The sequence below is a fragment of the Oryctolagus cuniculus genome, chromosome 12, assembly GCF_051225735.1.
Source record: "Oryctolagus cuniculus isolate XC-2025 breed Fujian yellow rabbit chromosome 12, ASM5122573v1, whole genome shotgun sequence".
Lineage (NCBI taxonomy): Eukaryota > Metazoa > Chordata > Mammalia > Lagomorpha > Leporidae > Oryctolagus > Oryctolagus cuniculus.
This window is the reverse complement of record NC_142878.1, coordinates 36,363,438-36,389,008: the sequence shown is the minus strand read 5'-3', so window position 1 is coordinate 36,389,008 and position 25,571 is coordinate 36,363,438. Positions and strand designations below refer to the sequence as shown.

Here is a 25,571-nt window from a genome sequence, read left to right as displayed (position 1 = left end):
ATTGGAAGTGGAGCAGCTGGGATTCGAACCAGGGTCAATATGGGATGTTGATGCTGCAGGCCGTGCCTTTAACCTGCTGAGCCATAGTCCCAGCCCCCCAAAAAAGGGAGTTTCTAAGTGATGAGTGTAGTAGGGTTTAAGGAGAATGAATGTTTGACATTGCTGAAGAGGAAGCCAGCTTACAAGGCAGAGATGAAGAGAAGGTGTTGTGCATTTGGAAGTATAGTATGGTGGTGTCTGTTAGTTTGAATGCTGCCAATCTTCATGGATTTTTTTTTTTTTAAACCTCTATAGCAGGGCCAAGTGTCTCAGGTACAGGTAAAGTTGAAGCAGAGATTTAGATTAATCTAGGCTTGGGATGTTGTCAAGTACAAATGAAAAATGACCCATAGAGCAAGGATGTGGATTGGCTGGACTGATGAATTTGGTAGAGAAGTGAAGAAAGGCCCCATTGACATCCAAGAACAGGTGTAGTGAGAGTGATTACATGAGAAAGCTAAGAGACGACGGATAGTTGTGGTGAGAGAGAAGAAGGTTGTCTGAATTTATGTCCTCAGGGACTGAGCAGTTTCTGATAATACAGTCTGGGAACATTTATCTATAAACAATGGCTAAAGGTTAGTCTGTATTAACTGATGGAAGAATAAAGAAGGAAGAGGGGGAGAAAGGGAGAGAAGATTGGAAGGAAGGAGAGGAGTGCTACCTTCTAGACAGCTCTTTCTGATGCTGGAGCCGGACTGATAGGGACGAACTGGAGAAACAAAGCACTGCTTCATCCTGTCGTAGAACTGAGTTTAACAGAATTTCCAGGTGCCTTCAGATGTTCATAAGAACAAGACCTAATATAGGATGCTGGGGTCAAGGTGGTTTATGTGCCAACAGAAGGTGGGAAAATACCAGTGTCCCTTGTGATCTAGAAATATTCTAGCAATGAAATGATAAAACACATTTTTCATGGTTCAACTTTTATGTCTATCTAGATGGGACAGTGTCTTCAGAAATGGAATCTAGTAGAAATGATACCAAAGACAATCTTGGCGTAAGTATTCAAAGTGGAAGTTTTCCTGTGTACTCAGGAGCTTTCTCATCTCTTGTTTACTAGAATAGAAATGTGGCTAATAATTAGTTTTCTGTTTAAATCTGTTTCTTTTCTGAATTATAACCTGTGGTGGTAAAGTACAACTCGCATAATGGTGGTTTAAGTTAGTGTGTTAGTTTAGCAAGATTTTTTATATTCCCCCTTGGATTATTTTTGAATATTTTAAAGTATATTTTTGATATTATACCTTTACAATTTTAACTTAGGTCACCTGGAAAATGTAAACTAAACTGTTTTGCTTTTTTTTAGTATATGCTTGAAAAATGTACATTTTGCTACTCTTAGACTGTTTGTGTTTATCTTTACCCAGACTGTTGCTTTGTTGATTAAAACTGTTTTCTGTTGATTTTATAAAATATTAGTGGTAGCTGATATGTTTACCTGGAAAGCTCTGTCAAGGACTGCTTCTGGCTAGGTGCCTAGGTGCTTTCTTCTGAGCCTAAGATTTTCAGGAAAACTGTTGCAAATTTTGTAGTTGTGTTGGTGACTGCCATATGTCACTTTGTTACAGAAGCTAAATGTGCCTGATTCATCTGCTCCTGCTGAAGGTGAAGCAGCTCGCCCTGGCTTTTTCCCTCCCCCTCCTCCTCCGATCAGAGGGCCATTGTTACCAGTGGATCCGTTCATGAGAAGAGGACCTCCTTTCCCGCCCCGTCCTCCAGGAAGTGTGTATGGCGTTCCCAGAGATTTTTTTCCACCAAGGGATTTCCCTGTTCCTGGCCCACCACCTCCTCCATTTGCAAGTATGCTTTTTTTTTTCCTTTAAACCTTAGTGTTTCATACAGTAAATCAGAGATGCTGATTTTACTATTGATTCATATAGTAATACAGTGAAAGAAAAAAATTTTTTCTAATGGTCTGTGAGTATACCATTACTTTTCCAAATTGGGAAGGTAGCCAGCCATCAGTAGACTGTACTGGGCTGTCAACATGAGTTATCTTAGTAGTAAAGAAACTCACTGGCTTTTTGTTGCAGCCTTATATTAAGACTAAAATTATTTGTGTATCATTTGATAGAAACAGGTTATTGTGGCTGTTACTTAAAATTATCATAGTTTATATTAGCAATAAAATTATTGGTTAAAGTATTTTTAAGAGTATTTTACAAGTAGTTTCCCTTGTAGTCCTACTTATTTAAAACCTAAGATGTATTTATCATGTTTTGTCTGTTTGATGAATATATTGAACTACTTTAATAGCTTCACATAAGAAAAATATATAATTTATTGCTTTTATGTCCATATTTTACCATTGAGAAATACAGGTTCCTGCATAATAAATATTTAACAAATATTGGGCAAAAGCCTATTAATTGTCTTATAGGATGCCATTTCTCACCTCATTCTTCCTCTGCTTTTGAAGTTTAAGGTGAATTAAAATGAATTTTGTTTGGGACATTTTAAGATACAATTTTTGATATAATTGAAAGTGTTTTAGCATAATTTTAATTCTGGTGAGAATTATGTTACATGAAGTTTTTTTAAGGTAAGTTCTGTATATTTTTGATATAATCCTCTTTGTTTTAAAAAGTAATATGGAAAAAAATCATGTCTAAAATTAATGATGTTTCCTTTAATTATATGTAAGAGGATACATTTTTCTTAGTATTATACAAATTAGTTTGTTATATTAAGGTATTATTCTGGTCCATTTTTGAATGTAAAAATAAGTGTTGGGAGTGAATTGTTGGGGCTGCGATATACAGGTTCTTTAAGTTAAAAAATCTCTTTTACCACTTTCTTTGAACAGTGAGAAATGTGTATTCTCCGAGGGGTTATCCTTATTACCTTCCCCCAAGAGCTGGGTTTCTCCCCCCACCCCCACATCCTGAAAACAGAAGTGAGTTCCCCGCAGGGCCGATTCCTCCTTCAGACGAGCCTGCTGCTGAACACCCAGAGCCACAGCAAGAAACCTGATGCTATTTCTGATCTCTCCAGAAGCGATCTTGACCTATCTCACCTTTTCAGTTTAAGTAACCGCTGTTACTTAAGTGATTGTACTTCCGCTCAAATTGAAGCCTAATGGAATTATAATTCTCAGGATAGCATTTTGTAAATAAAGATGATTTAAATATGAATCTTATGAGTAAATTATTTTCATTTTATTTTGCTCTAGATAGTATAATTATTTTAATTTGACTAATCCACTATTACATAAACAGTGGGAGTTTTATATATGTAATATTGCGGTTGGGGATGTTTTAAATTCCAAAGGCTATATCTTTAGGCCAAGAACTGTGTTTACTATGGTTGTAGAGAAATGTGAACGTAACTTTATGCTTAATCAAATAAATTTTAACTGATTTAAAGACTTGTTGGGCATCCATAATAATAATAAAATTAGTTAGTTTTCCCATAAATACAATTCCATTATTTGTTTTTTTTCTTGTGTCAGTACATTTGAAGTTCAAAACTAAAGCTTTATTTGGGTCTTTCTGATTTCAGTTATGTTACAAAATATGTGTCTTGCTTCTTGAAAATAGACATGAGTGGTATAAAGGCACACCTTAATACACTTTTCAGAGTCAAAAATGAGGGATGGATGCTTGCCCTAATGGGTAAAACGGTGGTTGAGACTCCTGCATCAGGGTCAGTGTTGCAGCGTAGTGGGTAAACCTGCTGGCTGCGATGCCAGTATCCCATATGGGCTGTCGGTTCATGTCCTAGCTGCTCCACTTCTGATCTAGCTGTCTGCTAATGTGCCTGGGAAAGCAGCAGAAGATGGCCCAGTGCTTGGTCCCCGGCCACCCACGTGGGAAACCCAAATGAAGCTTCTGGTTTCAGCCTGGCTCAGCCCTGGCCATTGCGGCCATTTGGGAGTGAACCAGCAGATGGAAGACCTCATTGCTTTTCCTTCTCTCTCTGTGTAACTCTTTCAAATAAATGAATAAATCATAAACACACACACACACACACTCCTCTGTCTCATATTGGAATACCTAGCTTTTTTTTTAAGATTCATTTTATTTAAAAGAGAGAGAGAGAGCGAGAGGTAGGTAGGTAGGTAGGTAGGTCAGTCTTCCATCTGCTGGTTCACTGCTCAAGTGGCTGCAATGGCTGGAGTTGAGCCTATCAGGCCAGGAGTTTGTTCTGGGTCTCCCGTGTGTGTTCAGAGGTCCAAGGGCTTGGGCCATTTTCTGCTGCTTTCCCAGGCATATTAGCAGGGAACGGGATTGGAAGTGGAGCAGCTAGGACTTGAACTGGTACCCATATGGGATGCCAGCGCTGCAGGCTAGGGCTTTAACACACTGTGCCCTGGCGTTGGCCCCCAAGTACCTGGGTTTTGATACCTAGCTCCAACTCCGGACTCCAGCTTGCTGCTAATGCAGACTCTAGAGGCAGTGGTGATGGCTCAAACGTGAGTTTCTGCTAGCCATGTGGGAGACCTGGATTGAATTCTGGCTTCTTGCTGTAGCCCTGTCCCAGTCCTAGCATTTGTGGGCATTTGGGGAATGAACCAGAAAATGGGGCTCTGTTGTCTGTTAGTTTTTGTCTGCCTCTCTCTCCCTGTATCTGTGCTTCTCAAATAAACATAAATTTTTGAAAGTAAAAGACAAATTGATCATAATTTGAAGAAAACAAAGATATTATGTAGTGTTGAATTTTAGAATTTTAATCATAGTTAACTCAATGGTTGACTTGTATAGTTTTGTTTTTCCTCTCCATTTGTAAGATACATTTTTGTGGGAATTTTGAGATTTACAATAACTGTGCTGAGGCAGTGTGTTATCATTTTGAGCTCTGGATTCAATCAGTATTTTTATGGAGTGTTTTATAGAGTGTTCCCCTAAATCAGGTTTGTATTTTTTTTTTTTAATTATTTGAAAGGCAGAGTTAGAGAGAGAGGGAGAGACAGAGGTATTCCATCTGCTGGTTCACTCCCCAAATGGCTGCAATGGTAGGCTGAGCTGATCTGAAGCCAGGAACCAGGAGCTTTTTCCAGGCCTTCCATGCGGGTGCAGGGTCCCAAGCACTTGGGCCATCTTCTGCTGCTCTCCCAGGCCATAGCAGAGAGCTGGATTGGAAGAGGAGCAGCCAGGAGTAGAACTGATGTCCATATGGGATGCTGGCAACACACACAGAGGCTTAGCTTAATACACTAAGAGAGAGGTAGAGAGAGAGAGTCTTCTACCCGCTGATTCACTTCCCAAATGGATGCAACGGTCGGAGCTGGGCCGATCCAAAGCCAGAAGCCTGGAGCTTTTTCCAGGTCTCTGATGCAGGTGCAGGGGCCCAAGAACTTGGGCCATATTCTACTGCTTCCCCAGCCATAGCAGAGAACTGGATTGGAAGTGGAGCAGCCAGGACTTGAATTGGAGCCCTTATGAGATGCCAGCACTGCAGACTGGGGCTTTAACCTGCTGAGCCACAGCACCAGCCCCTCAAATTCACTTTTAAATTATTATTATTATTTTTTAAAGCAGAGTTAGAGGGAGACACACAGATCTTCCATCTGCTGGTTTACTCCCCAAATGGCCACAACAGCTCTGGCTGGGCCGGGCCTAAACCAGGAGCCTGGAAGTCCATCTGCATCTTCAACATTGGTGGAAGGGGCCCAAGCACTTGGGCCATCTTCTGCTGCTTTCTAAGGCACATGAGCAGGGAGCTGGATTGGAAGCAGGGCAGCTGGGACTCAGACTGGTGCTCATATGGGATGCATGTGTTGCAGGAAGCAGCTTAACCTGCTGCACCAGAATACTGGCCCCTCAAGTAATTTTTTTAAAAGATTTATTTATTTGAAAGGCAGAGCTACAGAGAGACAAAGGGAGAGAGGGGGAGAGAGAAGGGGAGAGGGAGGGAGAGAGAGAGGGGGAAAGAGAGTCAGTCTTCCATCCCCTGGTTCACTCCCCAAATGGCTGCAACAGCCAGAGCTGAGCTGATCCGACGTCAGGAGCCAGGAGCTGCTTCTGGGTCTCCCACCTGGGTGCAGGGGCCCAAGGACTTGGGCCATCTTCTACTGCTTTCTGAGACCATACATAGCAGAGAGCTGGAATGGAAGAGGAACAGCCGGGACTAGAACCACCATCCATATGGGATGCTGGCGCTTCAGGCCAGGGCTTTAACTTGCTGTGCCACAGCACCAGCCCTTCAAGTAATTTTTTAAAAATGTACGTGTGAAATGTAAAATTTATGAATCCTTTGATGTCTGATAGTTTCATTCCCTCAAATTTTTTGTTATGTTTTTTCTGGATATAGAATTCTAGGTCAGCATTTGGAACATATTAATATTAATTAACATGTATTTTTATGATTTTATTTATTTGAGAGGTACACTTATTGACAGAGAGAGGGAGAGAGAGAGAAAGGTCTTCCATCTGTTGGCTCACTCTCCAAATGGCCACAATGGCTGGAGCTGAGCTGGTTTGAAGCCAGGAGCCAGGAGCCAGGAGCCAGGAGCTTCCTCCAGGTCTCCCCATGCAGGTGCAGGGACCCAAGCACTTGAAGCACTTGGGCTATCCTCTGCTGCTTTCCCAGGCCATAAGCAGAGAGCTGGATGGGAAGAGGAGCAGCAAGGATACAAATTGGCACCCAAATGGGATGCCAGCTTTGTAGGCGGAGACTTAGCTCACTATGCCACAGCGCCAGCCCTTAAATTATGTTTTAACATTTGTTTCTGATGAGAAGTATGTAGGGAATTTGATTATGTTACCATTGTTGGTAGGCTTTTTCCTATTGAAATGGTTAAAGATGGGACTGGTATGGTGTCGTAGTGGGTTAAGTGGGAGCCTGTGACACCAGCATAACCCATGAGCACCGGTTCCACGTCCCTGCTCATGGGCCTGGGAAAGCAGCAGAAGATGGTACAAGTGCTTGGGCCCTTGCCACCTGTGTGGAAGACCTGGATGGAATTCCAGGCTCCTGGCTTCAGCGTGGCCCAGCCCGGGCTGTTGTGGCTGCTTGGGGGGTGAACCAGCAGATGGAAGCTTTCTTTCCGTCTCTCTCTCTTCTCTCTCTCACGCTGCCTTTCCAATGGAAAAAAAAAGTTTTTTTTTTTTTTTTTAAAGAAAAAAGATATATTTTTAACCATTAGTGTCCTGAAAATCACAATGTGGTACATCACAGGTGAGACTTTTTTTCAATCCTTATTGTGGTAAGTGCTCTAAGCAGCAGACTCCAATATGGAATTATTAAGAACACCTCAGAAGGATTCAGGGAAGGTGCAGAATTAGGGGGAGAGGGCCTTCAGATGGCTGTTGACGGTTGACAACGGCAGCAGTGTCCATGTGAAGCTGGCTTTGCAGGCACGCAGAAGGCGAGAGTCAGTCATGGCAGCCTCCACCGAGATGGCGAAGGAAAGCTTGGGAGGCCAGGCAGACTTGTGCCGCAGGGTTCTGAGCCCTGTATGGGCCTCTGATGGGGCAATGCCAATGGACTGTGGGAGTGGAGCTGAAATAGAGACCTGACAGAGGCAGAGATACCAGCAACATGAGATGCCCACTGTGGAAAGCTGCACTGTTCCAGGCAAGCCTGGGAAAGCCACAGACAGTAGCATGCAGCCCCACCCAGCAGCTGTGTGGGCAGAGACCTCGGAGCTGTATAGGCGTGGAAGCCTCCACCTAGATTTCAAAGGAATCAGACAGCACTGGGGCTCAAGTGGACACTTTTGGCTTGGAGGGGGGGGTGGTGGATGGACAAAGCCTCTACTAGGGCTGTGCCATGTGCAAATTTGGAGTCAGGGCTGCCACAGAGAGTCTGTACTAGGGCAGTGCTAGTGGAGCTGTAGACAAGACTAAACTGTGGGGGCTGAGGTATGGGCTGTGACTAGGCTGTGACTAGCAAAGTGGTAGGAGTGGGACTGCCCAAGCCCTCTGGTAGCTAGACTTTGCCACAGTGTTTTCCAGATGGATCCTTTTTTTTTTCTTTTCTTTCTTAGATTTATTTGAAAAGGCAGAATTAGAATGTAGAGGCAGAGAGAGCGAGCGAGCGAGCGAGCGAGCTCTTCCATCCATGGGTTCACTTCCCAAACGGCTGCAGGGTTGAGTCAGCCAGCAGGCTTGTGGGTGCAGGGGCCCTTAAACTGAGGCCATCTTCTGTTGCTGTGCCCAGGCACATTACCAGGGAGCTGGCTTGGAAGTAGAGTAGCTGGTATCACAATGCCAGCAGTGAGGCTCTGGATTTCTGATTGAATGTTGCATAGAGTTAAGATTTTGGAACTATTGGGGATGGAATCATTTTAAGATTTACTTAATTTGAGAGGGAGAGTTACAACAGCAAGAGGGAGAGGGAGAAAGAGATAGGTCTTCAATCAGCTGGTTCACTCCCCTAATGGCCACAGCAGTCAGGACCGAGCAAGGATGCAGCCAGGAGCCTGCAGCTTCTTCCAGGTCTCCTATGTGGGTGCAGGAGCCCGAGCCCTTGGGCTTCCTCTGCTTTCCCAGGCCATAAGCATGGAACTGGATCTGAAGAGAACAGCTGGGACATGAACCAGTGCTCATATGGGATGCTGGTGCCGCAGGTGGAGGCTTAACCTACTACACCACAGTGCTGGCTGGCCCCAAGGATGGAATTATTGTTTTGTATGTGGGAAGGACTTGAATTTGGGGGGGACCTGGGGTGGATGCCATGGTTTAAACAGGATATGGCTCCCAACTCATGACAGATATTTAAACCCCAAAGTAATGGGTTAGTGGCGCTAGGAGGATGGGGCTTGATCTAATTGTTGTGATTAGCATAGGCTTTGTTGTAGGGGGCTGTTCCTTGGTTCACAAGGAGGGTGCCCTCACAAGGTATTTTCATGGGAAGATGTTTACTAAAGCCAGGTTGGACCTACCCTCTCTGCCTCGTGGCTCGCCCTGTGATGGATTCTCTACACATGCTCTGCATGGCCATCCTCTTGGTGAACCAGGGCTCTGCTGGACTGTGAACTGTGAACTGCCAAAACTGTAAGCCAAAATGAACCTCCTTTCTTTATGAGTAGCCTATGATAGGCAGTTATAGTGATGAAAGTGCACGAACACAATTGTCCTTTAAGATGAAAAATGGTCCAAATTAGTAAGAAACAAAATCATCCAAGGCCATCACCAAAACAAAATAGGCAACATTCTAAGAAATAGTAGCTGAGGATTTCCCAAGACCGACGAAATACATAATTTCTCAGATTGTAGAAGTGCTGAGTCCAAAGCAGATTAATAAGAGTATTGGAATTTGAAGAATATTAGATAATTTTTAACGAGTGATTGCTTTATTTGAAGGATGGAGTTAGAGAGTAAGATCTTCCATCTCCTGGTTCATTCTCCAAATGGCTGCAATGGCTGGAGTTGTACAGATCTGAAGCCAGGCCAAGAGCTTCTTCTGGTCTTCCACATAAGTTCAGGGGCCCAAGCAGTTAGGCCATCTTCTGCTGCTTGCTTAAGCCAATAGCAGGGAGCTGGAACGGAAGTGGAGCAGCCAGAACTTGAACCTTTGCCCATATGGGATGCTGGCACCACAGGTGGTGGCTTTTACCTTCTATGCCATGGTGCTGGCCCCTAGGAAAAAAACCACTTGTTTGACAGGCAGAGAGAGAGAGAGAGAGAGAGAGAGAGAGAGATCTGCCATCTGCTGGTTCGCTTCCCAAACAGCTGCAACAGCTAGGCCAAAGCCAGGAGCCTCAAACACCATCTGGGTCTCCCATGTGGCTGGTGGAGACCCAAGGACTTGGACCATCTTCCACTGCTTTCCCAGGAACATTAGCAGAGAGCTGGATCGGAAGTGGAGCAGCCAGAACTCAACTTGTGCCTACAGGGGATGTGGGCACTGATTACTGATCCTGGCTTAACCCTTACTCTATGCACCCCCCCACCTCCCCAGAAATAAAATCTTAAAAGCAATCAGTAACACATATTACCTATAAACAAACAGCAAACTGACCACTTTTCTCAATAATGATAAAGTTATCATGATAATGACTATATATGTTCACACAGTAAATGAGCAGTACATTCAACACTGAGAAAAAATATGGATATGGTTATCTATTTGGAAAAAGGAAGATATGTTCTTTTAAAAGGAAAAACATCAGAAACGAGCTTGAAGGGGACTGAAAATGAGCAGCTCTTTGCTATAAATATCCTATGGAGTAGATATATTCTTTAAGTTCAGTGGGTACTCATCAAGGGACTCTAACATTCACACAGGTTGAGGCAGCTGTCCTCTTCCTGTTCAGGGCGTGTGTTCACATGGAAACTGGGCAACTATTTGACAAGGTCCGAGGATATTTCTGTATTTGGAGGCTGGACTAGTAACCCTCCAGGATTACATTCAAATTCCAATTCTCCAGCTATTAGTAATAGCAGGGGAAACTCATTTTTGCATTTAGCACGTAATGTTTTTCCAAGTAATCCTGTGAAGGAGTTAAGGCAGCTGCTTTTATGCTTGTTTTCGATATAGCCTTAGGAGGCAGGTCTTTTAAATTTGGTCTTTAAAACTGTGGTTCATGAGGTTATATAATCTGCCTCATTTTTCAGTTCTGTTACAAGGGTCTGGATGTGGCAGATAGAACCAGAGACCAGAGACTCTTGGTTTGGTATGTGTAGTTGGGAAGTAAGTATTCTTCTTCCTATGGACTCATTATTAGGGGGGAACATTTGCTCCCAATCAAGACTTGCTAAGTCTCTTCTGTTTTCTAAATTGTTTTTCATTTATGGAAGAAGGCTAACACTTCAGTTGTAAAGAACTGGCTAGCTAAATACAATAGTATGCTGTTGGCTGAATTTCTTCTATTTTTTCCCTGTGGTATTCCTGAAAATGGTGTCTTAGTTCATGCTTTATTCATTATTTATCTTGGATAGAATTTATGCTGTGTTAAGTTCAACCTGAAATTGTAAGGCTTTTAGAAACTGTAAAATGAGAACATCATTACAATTGTGGATCTAGTTCAGAGAAGAAAAGTTCAAAGAAACAACCTGAACAGTATTTTGTTGAATACTTTACATAAATACACGATTGACTAAAGTTCATCTTCTGTCCTAAGCTCTTGAAATTATGAATCCTCTTTGGAGAAGAAATCAGATTCTGGTAGGCTTTCTTGGGTGGCATATTTTAATTATATAACTTTGGTTGTAACCTAAAGTAAAAGTAAGAAATAGTGAAAAATTGATGTATTTAAATTTTTTTTGTAAAGTGAAGGAACTAGACAAGTTGACTTCTAAAAGATTTTTAATTAAAAGTTTCATATGATAAACTGTCATTTTGTGGAATTTTTTTTTTAGCATTGATTCATTTATTTGAAAGGCAGAGTTTACAGAGAGAGACAGAATCTTCCATTCACTGGTTCAAACCCCAAATAGCCACAATGGCGAGAGCTGATCTGGTACAGTAGCTTCTTCAGGTCTCCCATGCAGGGGCACAAGGACTTGGGCCATTTTCCCTGCTTTCCCAGGCACGTTTGCCGAGAGCTGGATAGGAAGTAGAGCAGTCAGCCCACATGGGATGCTGGCATTGCAGGTAGTGGTTTTACCTACTATGTTACAGTGCCTGTCCAGGGCTTATTGTTTTTAAAAATTAAATATTTCAGACATAAAACCAGAATTCCAGCATTAAAAAAAGATCAGTTTTAATAAATTAACTTATGAAAACAGAAGCATGACCAGTTTTAGATATTCATTACTATTATTATTTTATATATATTTTAAAGATTTATTTATTTATGTAAAATTGGAGTGGTGGGGGAGGGAGAGGGAGAGGGAGAGAGAGAGAGAGAGAGGGAAAGGAGATCTTCTATCTGCTGGTTCACTCCCCAGATGGCCACAAGAGCCAGGGCTGGGCTGAAGAAGCCAGGCACTTCTTCCAGGTCTCTCATGTGGATGCCGGGGCCCAAGCACTTAGGCCATCTTCCACTGCTTTCCCAGGCCATAGAAGAGAGTTGGATCAGAAGAGGAACAGCTGGGACATGAACTGGCACCTATGGGATGCTGGCACTGCAGGTGGGGGCTTAGCCTACTCTACCACAGCACTGGTCCCTATTTTATTATTTAAAAGGTAGACATAAAGATCTCCCATTCCCAGTTTACTTGCCAAATGGTTATAACTGCTGGGCCAGGTGGAAGCCAGGAGCTGGCTTTTTCCATGTGGTTGTCAGGGACTCAAGTACTTGAACCATCATCTGCTGCCTCAGTGTGCACATTATTAGGAAGCTGGAATTGGGTTGGGAGTAGAGCTTGAACTTGAACCCAGGCTCTCCAATATGGCATGAGGATATCCACATAGAGTTTCAACTGCTGTGCCAAATATCCACTCCAAATATTTTATTTTTTTAAAGATTTATTTTATTTATTTGAAAGATAGAGTTACAGAGAGAGGTAGAGACAGAAAGAGTCTTCCATCCATTGGTTCACTCCCCAGATGGCCATAATGGTCGGAGCTGCGCCAATCCAAAGCCAGGAGCCAGGAGCTTCTTCCGGGTCTCCCATGTGGGTGTAGGGGCCCAAGGACTTGGGCCTCTTCTGATCCAGCTCTCTGCTATGGCCTGGGAAAGCAGCTGAAGATGGCTTAAGTGGTTGGGTCCCTACACCTGCGTGGGAGACCCTGAAGAAACTCGTGGCTCTTGGCTTTGGATTGGCTCAGCTCTGGCCGTTGTGGCCATCTGGGGAGTGGAGCAGCAGATGGGAGAACTTTGTCTCTGTCTCTCCATCTCTCTGTGACTCTACCTCTCAAATAAATAAATAAAATCTTAAATAAAGAAGTTTTGAAAATAAAAGCAGTACCATAATGCCAAGCCCATCTGCTACTCATTTAGTGTTTTACCAATGAACAGTTACTGTTTAAGAATTTGGACAGTATACAAAGTTCTTGATGAAGTAACAAATACCGAGTATCACTGACATCTATCCAGTCTGTTTTATTTCTTCTGGTCACTGTTCCTTTTCTATTTAAAGAGTCAGTTTTTGTCTTATTTTGCTATATAGTCCCTGTCATTTCAAATATTTAAATTTGCTCTTTTTTCACATGCCTTTTCTCCTAATGAATGTTGTTCAGATACAGTGATATAAATTAATTAAATCAATTTTAATATGGTGTATATTTTGACAAATGTATGATACTCTATGTGCTTGGTATTTTTAAGTGCACAGGAGACAGCCAAGAACAATAAGTTTTACTATATGGGGGGAGGTGAAGGAGGTGGGGAAGGAGGTAGGGAGAAAGAGGTAGGTACAATTGTAGATACAATTAACCTCATGCCCATCCATACCCATTCATGCTGTCATGTTCCACAGGTAAGCACTATTTGTTTTTTCAGTTAAATGTGTTTGTTTATGTACAATGTGTAGGTTTATTTGTCTTATCTTTAAAAAATGTTCCTAAATGGCATCGTTAGTTCTGCAAGGCCCAAGTTGGTCTAGAGTTGCAGGGAAGCAAGAGGCACTGTCCAGTGCAGTGGGGGAGCAGGCAGCCAGCCAGCAGTGGCAGGAGCATGTGCCGGGGTCGTAGGGGTGGCAGGAAGGAGCAGAGTGCTTACACTGAGGATGCTTTCAGAGCTAAGAGGCAATCAGTTGGTACCTGACACATACATGACTTTAGAAAGGAAAAGCAATGCTGAAAATTCCCCAGTGCTGAAGGACTCACTGCATTCTCCTACCGCTAGACCTTGGGGAGCCCTGGGTTTGCACTGGGAGTTGTGTCTGTACAGGCAGGTGGCCTTTAGAATACGTGAGTGTGGCTGCAGCTCTGGTTGCAGTGTCAAGAGGCTGAAGGGCAGTGGGGCTGCAGAGTTCACAGAGGGCCCTCATCAGCCTTGTGGCTGAGGCATGTTCCGCTGGGTGGGTATCTTCACACCTACACTGCCTGTCCTGTTAAGTCCTTCAGTGCCCTTACTGAGAAGTTAACGATGCTCTCATGCTAAAGGCTCAAGGAAAGGAAATGTGTTATGGACAGCATATGTTGAAGAATACATTCAGAGCCAAGAGGAAATAAATGGGTAACTGACACAGTATGAGTTTAAGGAGGCATGTAAAATTTCCAAATGCTCAAGCGCTAATAGCATATTTAAAAAATGATGGATGACAGGAGTACCAAATTATAACAGCATTTCAATTCTGTTACACTGAAAAATGTTTACAGTTCATTTTAAACTATTACTGTGTATATGTGTTAAGATTATAATAGTTTTATAGATTTAAGTTAATATATGAAGAGGTATACAGTTTTTCAAAACTTCTTTAGAATTTTTAGGGGTCATGAAAACAAGCTAGGAGACATGGTGTTAGTAGACTTGCAGAAGTCAAAGTCCTGGGTCATAGGGCACAGGTGACTTTTGACACTTTACAAGATACTGCAAATTTGCTACCATGGACACATCAATTCAAACTCCAGCTGTCAGTGTTTCCCTCTTCCTTGCCGTCACATGGTCTGTCTTGTCCTCAACTGTTCACTTTTTTGTCTTCCAGGAAGAAGGGAAGGATGATTCAAGTATCCTGAAAACTTGTTCATGACACATCTTGCTTTTTCTTTCCAAAACCCCCAACCTAAATTAGATCATACCAGGATGATGTCCCTCAAGCCCAGCGGGGGTTGGAGCTGGGGCTGAGAGGAGGGCTCCCTGGAGCCCTCTAAATGCCTTCCTGCATTCAGATACTTCAATCTGTTTGTGGCTGACGTGTGCTCCCAGATGTGGCTCAACTAGGGGTTGTGAGTGAGAGATTACAAATTAGAGCTTCATCAATATTTTGAAATACCTGTACTGGAAAAAATCAGTTTGATTTTGAAATTAATTCCCTTTATAGGAAACCTCAACATTATTTACCAAGGAAACAGTTGTTAAATTTCAGCTGGTTTTTGGAATGGTTAAAAAAAATTATTTCTGGGTGTTTCTCATTGGTGGCAGTATTAAAATTTTGAAAAGATTATCAGTTAAAATAATTGACAAGATTTTGAAAGTTCTATACAAATTTCCTATTTTTCCTCAAATCCTCTGGCTTTTCCATCAATTACATGAGAAAGGGTAATGCTCTTCCCTCCAGCCCTTCTAGTTAATACCAGTATGCTGTATTTTCTTTAGATGCCAAGACATAAAAAAGGTTAGAAAGCATTGATACCAAGCTAGTGCAGTCCCTGTGCACTATCCACACTGCCTGAGTACTACTCCCTTAGGACTGTTAGATTACTGGCTTCATAAAAATCCAGTCTGATTCATGCTGTAAGTCTCAAGCAAGCTTGTTTCTGCATTTTTGTGTCTGACTGTAAGCATCCTTCTCCCAGGCCTCACCCCATTAACTCTAACTTTTTCATTCCGGGGATGGTAGAGGATATCAGGAAGTAATTTTAATATGTAAATTTTACAGTTCAGTGTTTTAAAAATATTTAATACCTTTTTTCAAAGATGATCTTATATGTCTGTGAGCTGTTAGGTTAACAATAGTTGAAAATTTCAATGAAGAATCAGAATTTTCATAACCAGTGTAATCCTCTGTTTTACAGATGAGGAAACTGAAGCACAAAGGGGAGTGTGTGCTCAGGTGGCATCAGAGCCAGAACTTAAGAGTACAGCACAGATGAACAGTCTCCTGGTTCAGGGCCTTACTACACCTTCACTTGCGTGTTATTCACACTTGTTCAAGACTTCCTTTTTCATGCATTTTAACGACAAAAGTATGTCTGGGCAGTGCTGTGGCACAGTGGGTTAATGCCCTGGCCTGAAGTGCTGGCATCCCATATGGGTGCTGGTTCAAGTCCCGGCTGCTCCTCTTCTGATCCAGCTCTCTGCTATAGCCTGGGAAAGCAGCAGAAGATGGCCCAAGTCCTTGGGCCCCTGCACCCACGTGGGAGACCCAGATGAAGCTCCTGGCTACTGGCTTTGGATCGGTGCAGCTCCAGCTATTGTGGCCAATTGGGGAGTGAACCAGCAGATGGAAGACCTCTCTCTCTCTGTGTAACTTTGACTTTCAAATAAAATAAAATAAATTTTTTTTTTAAAGATAAAAGTACGTCAGTTCAATCAGAGAAGTTAGATATATCCAGGAAATAAGGGAGCGGTAGGTATAAAGACAATTCTTTATGAATACCGGATTATTCCAAGATGGGGCAGTACCTGGAAGGAAAATGGAAGAAGGAAAAGAGCCATTTTCTTTTCCATAAATGAGAACTGTTTGTCTCAACAAACAAGGATGATGATCATAACACCAAACTAAAGCAATATAGGAGTTTATGAAGTATTGGCATACTTAAGTACTTGCATCCAGAACAGGATTTTATATTCTTACTCATTTTTTATTTTGAAAGGCAGAGCAAGAATCAAAATGAGAGCAAGACAGATCTTCCATCTGCTGGTTTACTCCTCAAATGGCCAGAACAGCCAGGGCTGGGCAGGCTGAAGCCATATGCCAGGAACTCCATCTGTGGCTTCCATGTTAGTGGCAGGGACCTTGTACTTCAGCCATCATCTGCTGCCTCCCATGTGTATTGGAGAAAGCTGAATGGGATGTGGCTGACCAAAGTGATGGCTTAACCCATTATGTCACAATGCCCACATCCACAATAGGAATTTTTAAAAATAAGCTGTATACCATGTACTCCATGCATGCGGTTTTATCATTTCAATAATGTAGTCTAAGTGTACAATATACTAGGATTTTGTGCTAACCAGTCTAATGTCTGCTTTTAAGCTTGTATTCTCAAGCCAAATTTTTTTTTAAATTAAAAACTATTCAGCCTGTAGCTTTATGATATATTCCTAAATCTACGCATTATTGCACCTGAACATAATAGGAGCTAACATATGATTGTACACAATGTAAGGATTGTTGCAGTTTATTTAACACTAAAAGTTTCATGCTTCATGTACAACAAAATATATTACAATGATCAGTTTTTAATGTTTTATTCATTGATTAAAAGAATATACATTTAACATAAACCATACAACATCAGTCATCAGGTCAAACATTCAGCTGGTTTCCTTACAGTTTCTGTCAGGAGTTATTTTATCTGATCACATTTACAAGATAAAATCTCACCACATCTGGCATTTACACACACTGTGCCAGTGGATTCACACTACTGATGTACATATAAAATCTGCATGGTATGTGCTCACTGGAGACAAAACAGTGCACACCTGTCAAAAGGTCATTTTTAATATAAGATGGTAAAACCATTTGTAAAACACATATAAACTTTTTCCATAAATAGAATCATATCTGGACATCTGTTGCATAAATTGTGTTTCCAAAGCTTACAATATAGCAGCCAGGTCTCAGCACTGCTGGGCACCCACGTTGGCTACTTACTTTATTATTGCAGACTGTCCTATAACATTAAATGCACAACATTCGTACCACTTAAAACTGGGGTCAGGTGGAAGTCTCACAGAGACCACGTCTGTACCGCGGTTGCCCTGAAACAGTTAAATCGGCTTTTAAAGCCTCTCAGATATAACAAGGTTTTAAAACATACTTCATGGAATGTTCTTCATGTATCATAGCAGCTCATACCTGTGATAGAACAAGCTTTCAGTTTTTCCTTTCTTTCCTTTACATTCACTATTCACAGTGAAACAGGTGCATGGTTTTTTTTTCTTTTTTTTTTGTTTTGTTTTTTTCAGAGTTCTGAGGTTGCTGACTGAGCCACAGCACAGCTGTGTACCACAGGTCGAAATTCGACCTTAAATATTACAATCTAGCAGTATCCGGCTGGCCAGAGTGGGCCGGCCCCTGCCAGCATGTGGGCACTTCTTCATTTAAGTCTATTCTTTGGCAGCTGACACGCGTGCTGACAGAGAAAAATCCAGTGACTTGTTGCTAAGGATTTCACGACTAATGTCTGCTTGCAAGCATGTATGTTTACAACTCTGTAGTTTTATTCTCTTTAGGAGGTTTTACCCTGGAATATATAGTTTCTTTTTCCCTCCACTATTTGAAATCTGGGCTAAAAAGCTAACTTGAATATGTAATATAATTGATGAATAAAATTAGGTTACAGTTTTAAAAAGTACAACAATTCAGTTTTTATGTTCATCTAAATGCATTTTTTTTTTTTAAAAAAGGATTAAGCAATGTTCTAACCTAGTAATACACAAATTCAGAATGGTAACTGGTGATCAACTATTATATGTATAATGAAAATTAAAGTTGGCTTTTCTGTTACAGATAATTCATTTGGGATATTACTCTCCCTCTCCCATTTCAAAAATAAAAATGAGTGAAATGCTATCTGAATGCATGGATGCAGTGCATTGCATACAAATCCACCAGGCTATGGATATATAGCTTTATATGTATAAAAATATTTTGGCTCCTGAGCTGTGAACTCTGACAAAAATAAAAATATCAAAAAGGCAGAGTAACTCAGTGAAAAGTTAAGTTAGCCAGCAACCTCAGACAACCCTTCGGTTGTATATCCTTAAGGTTTGGTAACAAGTCCATTAACCGTGAAAACCCTACACATTGTCACTTTGAACTTCTAAACCAATACCTGACTACGTTCTTTGATCAAGAAGTAGAATATACATATATAATTCTATAAAGCTAATACTGATTAAACACAGCACAAAGGGATTAATTCACACTACTGGAAAAAAAAAAAACATAATAGGACCCTACTTGCATATGTAACCACAGGAATAGTACTTTAAAAAAAGCTAAATGTCTTCACTGAAGCTTTGCATCTCTCTGTAAAAATGGCGATTTGGTTCAGTGAAGACACTGAGTGATTCAATGTCCATGACTGCGTGCCAAGATTGACCCAAGCCCAGGGATACCTGCTCAATAAGGTTATGCACTGGATCCACATCCTGGTCAGCCAGTTCACCTTGGTCAAAATCAATGCTTTCTTCGGTGACTTCAAGCACTTTTAGATCAGAGCCACGAAGACGGGCAATGGCAATGAGGTTGTGTGCCCACACTGTGTAACCTTAAAAATAAGCCAAAGACAACACTGTTATTTCCTGGCATTTTATTTTCTTGTCAGTTAAGTCAGATTTCTCATTGTTCAGTGCTTCTTGCGAACCTCTGAATTTGTATTTCACTTAGCAATTTGGTCCTTTTCCTTAAAAAATATACTAAAATTGGAAAAGGAAACATGATTTTTAAGTACAGATTTTTTTTTTTAAAGGCTAGAAGTATGATACAGTCCTCAGGAACACCAATGTGTGTGTGTGGTGAATAATCTAAGTAGGTGATGTAATCCTATTCTGATACTGTTTCATTCAGTAAAATAGAAGACATTGAGTTTATGTAAAATATAAAATAGTCATGGGAATCATATGTACCAACCTCAGATTAATGGTTACCTCCTGTATTTAACATCTTGTTTCTTCAAAGAAGATAAAGGGCATTAAAAAGACTGCTTAAGTGAACCTTTAAATAATGTGACATTTCTTTATTCCTCACTTTTCTTAGTTCTTTCTTTTTTATTTATTTATTTTTTTGGACAAGCAAAGTTAGACAGTGAGAGACAGAGACAGAGAGAAAGGACTTCGTTTTCCGCTGGTTCACCCCCCAAATGGCCGCTATGGCTGGCGCGCTACACCGATCCGAAGCCAGGAGCCGGGTGCTTCCTCCTGGTCTCCCATGCAGGTGCAGGGCCCAAGCACTTGGGCCATCCTCCACTGCCCTCCCGGGCCACAGCAGAGAGCTGGACTGGAAGAGGAGCAACTGGGACAGAATTCGGTGCCCCGACCGGGACTAGAACCCCGGGGTGCTGGCACCCTAAGCGGATGATTAGCCTAGTGAGCCATGGTGCCGGCCTCTTAGTACTTTCTAACTGATCTATTCTATTCTTTGCTACTACCTCTGGATGACTGGCCAAATCATAAGCAAAGATGAAAAGCAAGAGATACACATTCTCAAATACAAGTTCAGGCTAAAAAAAAATTTCAAAAATCATGAAACAAAGTTACTTTCTCTTCCTCCTGTGCTGTTTTTAGCAGTCTTGTGACTGGAGGAAATACTTATCTATGGTTTTTTTTAACCTAAATTAATTTCACATGACATTTCTGTGAAATCCCACACGGCAGAACAAAAAGTAAGAGAAGCTGGAGAAGGACACTCAGCCTGATGTGATTTTCCTTTTGTAAATGATGTGTTTTATAAACTTTAAAAAGCACGAAAACAGCCAAGATTTACTAACATTATAAAGGTCACTGCTATCTTTTTACTGGCATAAAATGTTTTAGGTATAATGCTGATATAGAATTTTAGTGAACAAAACCACATACCATGAACTGCCAGAAGGGAGAGTTTTGTGCACCTCCATGCTAACAAAACCAACGGATCTTCATTTCGGTTGTCACTAAGATCTGGAAAGCCAGATGTGTCAATTACATCATTCATCAATATAAAATGTGTGAGGAACTTGTCATATTGCCTGGATATAAGGTCAACAATAGCCCCTGAAACACAAGTGATGTAGCTATCAAAATGAATTCTCTCTAGTGGTATACTGGGTTTCAGAATCTTTAACATATCTTCACTCTTGATATCAAATGCCATTATGTAGACCCGAAGACTGGCGCTCTTTCTTAACAGGGCTTTCCAATGCTCATCATTTGGCATGTTGTCTAGAGACTTGTGCATCACAGAAGCATTGTGGACCAGCAGAGACAATCGCTGCAAAGGCACATGGTTGCTGTCAGTTAAGACTCTTGCCATTTCAGCTGTAAAGTCACAGAAATCCAGGGCAAGTGAGCGCAGATTCACAAATCGCTCCAGTTCAACTGCAGTGATAAGAGTGCTGTTACCAGGAACATTGTTGTCCAGTAAACTCAGGTGCTCCATTGTGTTGGCAATAGAGTTAGGGAGAGATGACAGTGAAGTTGGGGTTACTATTTCCAGCATAAACCCACAGGACAGCCATTTCAGTTGCCTACTATTACTCAATATTTCTTCAAACAGCTGCTGAATTCTATAAGGAAAACACATGCCACAATGATCTCATTAACATTTAGCTCTACTCTTTTAATGCTGACTTTTGAAAATAGGCAATAAATGGCATGCACTGTTGAGATACATTTTTTATCATCAGCTAATCAATCCACAATAAATACCGTTAAAATCCACATTAAAATGTAATTAATAAGATGGCTTAACCACATTAGAAATGTTCTTCATCCACGGAAATTAGAATTTCACACCAATTTGGTAGAAAAGATTGATGACATCCAACTTCTTGTTATAGCAAAGGCAAGTTCAGAAATAACAATTTTAAATAGAAATATCTAGCAAGTTATCTGATTTGTCTTAAAGGTTTATGACATTGAGTTGTATATACTTATCACTGTGTTTCACAGTTAAGACATTTCCAGGACATGTTCATTTTAGAAAAAAAATCATTACTCTGCTGATTGTGTCTTATAATTTCTCAGAAAAAATGAGAATGACTATTAATCTAAACCCCTTTCCACTAACTAAATAACTTACTGCTTAATTTTTTTGCCATCAGGGTCCACCTTACTGAGGTATGTACTTGACAAACTTCCTTGCTGTTGTAGAACGCTTATGTCTCCAAAAAGACTAAACTTCTGGAGGTTCCTACAAGAAAAATGGTTTAAAATGATTTTCTAAATAATACAAAGATAAAAATATGCAAAAGGAATATTCTAGAAAAGCTTCCATTTTATAATTCACTTAGAATCAAGTCATTTCAGATTGTTTTATGTGTACAATGCAAAACTGTGTGAGGAACAGCATAAGGTTTAAAGAATGAGAACTGGTTTATAAATATAGGTTCAGTATTTCAATGACTATGGAATAAAGTCTTGCAATGTGCCTAAGACTTCTTCATCAGCAGTAACTATACCTACCTTATTGACTTTAAGGATGAGTAACAAAATGACATAAAGAACAAAATCTAAGTTTTATATAGATACTAATTACAGCATAAATTATATTGTAATTATCAACATGAAATATAAAAATTTCTCAAACCAGTTAACTTTGCCAATGTCAGTCTAACGCTCAAAGGCAGGGGTACTGCCCTGAAATTATCTTCTCAGTAAGAAATATCCTTTGACTAAAATCTTAAGACCCTTCTCCAGTTTTATGAGGTAGCAACAACAACTTAGTTTTATTTTAAATTATAAAACATCCTTTTTAAAAAATTATACAAGTTCAAAAAAGGAGGCTTAAATAAAAATACCAGTTCTTGAGAGTATGTCATATTTTCTCCAATTAGTAACCACAGTGTCACGAAAAAGCCCGAAGAGACTAAAACTTAGCTTGAAGAAAGGTAACGTATTCATATTCATACTCAACCAAATTTTCAGAGGGACTAAGTGCCAGGTGCTGTGCTATATGTGAATGACTTTACAGGGATCCAGTGCTGTGAAAGACAAGGATACGGTGCCAACTATCAGGGGAGTTATTTGTCACTGTGTAAGTCAGATAAAGATTCCCTAAATACACTGATTAAAACAGATCTTAAAGATAAGTGGCAGTTTACCAGAAAGAAGGTAGGAAGACAGTGTTACAGGGAAGTGGAAAATCATTTGCAGAGCCCCTGAAGCTGCAGGTGACAAAGTGAGCTGAAAGGAATACGGATGAGAAGAGAGTAAACATAAAATGAAATGTGGCTATCAACATAAATGGGGTTCTGCATCCAAGACAAAGTTCTAGTTTTGGTCTTAACAATAGAGAGCAGCCTAAACATGTTTTCAAGCATTATTACATTTGTGTCTGGAAAATATTACTGTAACATCAGAACAGCCTGGAAGGACAGCAAAGTCAAATGAGGAGATATTAGGAGGGTATTATAGTAATAAGATGGGAGTTGGGCAGGTGTTGTGGCATGGTGGGTAGAGCTGCTGACTGCAGTGCTGGCATCCCATATGGGTGCCAGGTCAAGACCCAGCTGCTCTACTTCCCATCCAGCTCCCTGCTATGGCCTGGGAAAGCAGCAGAAGCTAGCCCAAGTGCTTGGATCTCTGTACCTACGTGTGAGATCCGGAAGAAGTTCCTAGTTCCTGGCTTTGGATCGACCTAGCTCAGGCTGTTGCAGCCATTTAGGGAGTGAACCAGGGGCTGGAAGATCTCTCTCTGCCATTGCCTCTGTGTAACTCTGCCTTTCAAATAAATCAATAAATCCTTAAAAATAAGATGGGAGTTAACAATAGCTGGAGTTGGATGTTGGTGTGGTGGAGGTGGAAAAATGGATGACTTCAATATTTAGGAGGTACGATGTGTAGGAATGGGTTCTGTGTCAGCTACAGGGGTGAGGAAGACAGTCAAGAATCACTACCTAATTTTCTGGATCGTGGAATTGCACAACTGGTTGATCTTAGTGGGACAGGAATTACTAGAAATGAATTAAAAATAAAAAAATGGGGTGTTGGGGCCGGCACTGTGACGCAGCGGGTTAAAGCCTTGGCCTGAAGCACCGGCATCCCATATGGGCGTTGGTTTTAGTCTCAGCTGCTCCTCTTCCCATCCAGCTCTTTGCTATGTCCTGTGGAAGCAGTAGAAGATGGCCCAAGTGCTTGATGTGGGAGACCTGGAGGAAGCTCTTGGCTCTTGGCTTCGGATTGGCGCAGCTCCAGCCGTGGTGGTCATCTGGGGAGTGAACCATCGGATGGAGGACCTCTCTCTCTACCTCTCTCTGTAACTCTGTCTTTCAAATAAATAAAATAAATCTTAAAACAAAACAAAACAAAACTAATGGGGTGGGAGAAGGGGAGTGGCAGGCACTGTGGCAGTGTATTAAGCTACCGCTTGGGACACCTGCATCCCTCACTGGAGTGCTGGTTTGGATCGTGGCTGCTCTGCTTCCAGTCGATCTCTCGACTAATGCATCTAGGAAGCAGCAGATGACAGCTCAAGTGCTTGGGTTCCTGCCATCATGATGCAGGAGACCCAGATGCAGTTCCTGGTTCCTGGCTCTTGACATCAGCCTGGCTCAGGCCCAGCTGTTGTGGGCATTTGGTGGGGTGAATCAGCTGATGGAAGACCTCTCTTTCACTTGCCTTTCAAATGATACAAAAAATATCATTAAAAAAATTGATCAGGAAATTTTTTGGGGTGTGTGAAGGTGAGGCATGGAATAGATGATGAACTCCATTTTACACATGCTAACCATGAAGTACCTTTAAGATAGTCTTTTGATGACATAAAATGAGCAATGTGATACTCAAAAGTTTGCTTTATTAAAAAGGGCAGAACAACATAGTGAGAAAAATATATATGAGGAATGCTAGCTTGTAAACAATCTCACCTATATCAAGAACAAAAATATTAAGAATCCGAGTGGTAAATGGGAAAAGGTTATAAAACAGCCAATTCAGAACGTTTCAAGGAAAACAAGAGAGATTCCTAATGGTGGGGCCAACACTGTGGTGCAGAGAGGTTAGGCTGCTGCTGCTTGCACCACCAGCATCCCATATCAGAGTGCTGGGTCATGTCCTGGCAGCTCCACTTCTTCCTCTTTTTTTTTTTTTTTTTTTTTAAGATTTATTTTATTTATTTGAAAGACTTGGAGAGAGGCAGAGAGAGGAAGAGGGGTCTTCTATTCGCTGGCTCACTCTGCAGATGGCCTCAACGGCTGGAGCTGCACTGATTAGAAGTGGAGCAGCCAGGACTAGAACCAGCACCCATGTGAGATGCTGATGCATCAGGCCAGGACTTTTTTTTTTTTTTTTTTTTTTTGCCAGGCAGAGTTAGACAGTGAGAGAGTGAGAGAGTGAGAGAGTGAGAGAGAGTGAGAGTGAGTGAGAGTGAGAGTGAGTGAGAGTGAGTGAGAGAGAGAGAGAGAGAGAGAGAGTTATAGACAGTGAGAGAGAGACAGAGAGAAAGGTCTTCCTTCCATTGGTTCATTCCCCTAATGGCCGCTACGGCCGGTGCTGCGCCAGTCCAAAGCCAGGAGCTGGGTACTTCCTCCTGGTCTCCCATGCGGGTACAGGGACCCAAGCACTTGGGCCATCCTCCTCTGCCTTCCTGGGCCACAGCAGAGAGCTGGACTGGAAGAGGAGCAACCAGGACTAGTACCCGGCGCCCCAACCGGGACTAGAACCTGGGGTGCTGGTGCCACAGGCAGAGGATTAACCAAGTGAGCCACGGTGCCGGCCCTCAGGCCAGGACTTTAACCTGATGTGCCACAGTGCCATGGCGCTGGCCCCGGCAGCTCCACTTCTAATCCAGCTTTCTGCTTATCCTCCCGGGAAGACATAACATGGCCTACATAGCTGGACCCCTGTAACCCATGTTGGGAGATCGAGACGGAGTTCATGGCTCCTGGTTCCAGTTTGACCCAGTTGTGGCTGCTGAAGCCACTTAGGGAGTGAACCAGCAGATGCAAGATCTGTCTCTCCCTCTCTCTGATGCTCTTTCAAATAAACAGGTAACTAAATCTTTAAAAAAGATGACTAATGGAAATAACAATTATTTCATGACCTTTAAAAATAATTTTAGTTACTCTAGTAACTAACAACCAGAAAAACTGCATTCTTAAAAAAACTCAAAGGAAGACATCAAACTTTAAACAAAAAATTTTTTCTCCACTTACAAAAAAAGATATAAAACCATCTTGAGAGGATGCCTACCATATAAAGGACAAATAACTGTTTCATTTAAAGT

At 41.5% G+C, this 25,571-nt stretch overlaps 2 protein-coding genes across 44 annotated transcripts in view; one reads left to right on the top strand and one right to left on the bottom strand.

The window, feature by feature from the left end:
• The window catches only part of MIA2 (MIA SH3 domain ER export factor 2), a 116,899-nt gene extending 113,723 nt beyond the window's left edge, over nt 1-3,176 (top strand). For all 41 annotated transcript variants that reach the window (XR_016217370.1, XR_016217369.1, XM_051822174.3 and 38 more), the window contains 3 exons: nt 981-1,039; nt 1,611-1,842; nt 2,849-3,176. Coding sequence is in view for 39 of the 41 variants with exons in the window: in XM_051822174.3 (XP_051678134.1) it covers nt 981-1,039; nt 1,611-1,842; nt 2,849-3,015 (458 nt within the window). In the remaining 2 variants the exon portion in view is untranslated. The remainder of the gene's footprint in view (nt 1-980; nt 1,040-1,610; nt 1,843-2,848) is intronic.
• FBXO33 (F-box protein 33) overlaps nt 1-25,571 on the bottom strand; it is a 79,502-nt gene that overhangs the window by 20,043 nt on the left and 33,888 nt on the right. The window contains exons 2-5 of one of the 3 annotated variants that reach the window (XM_089309329.1): nt 21,429-21,539; nt 20,228-20,913; nt 18,770-18,921; nt 9,289-9,566 (exon numbers count right to left, since the gene is read on the bottom strand). In XM_089309329.1, the coding sequence (XP_089165455.1) occupies nt 9,540-9,566; nt 18,770-18,921; nt 20,228-20,913; nt 21,429-21,539 (976 nt within the window). In that variant the 3' untranslated portion in view covers nt 9,289-9,539. Of the gene's footprint in view, nt 1-9,288; nt 9,567-16,875; nt 18,922-20,227; nt 20,914-21,428; nt 21,540-25,571 lie in introns of those variants that run through there. The other 2 variants (XM_089309328.1, XM_002718159.6) reach the window with 2 other exon arrangements.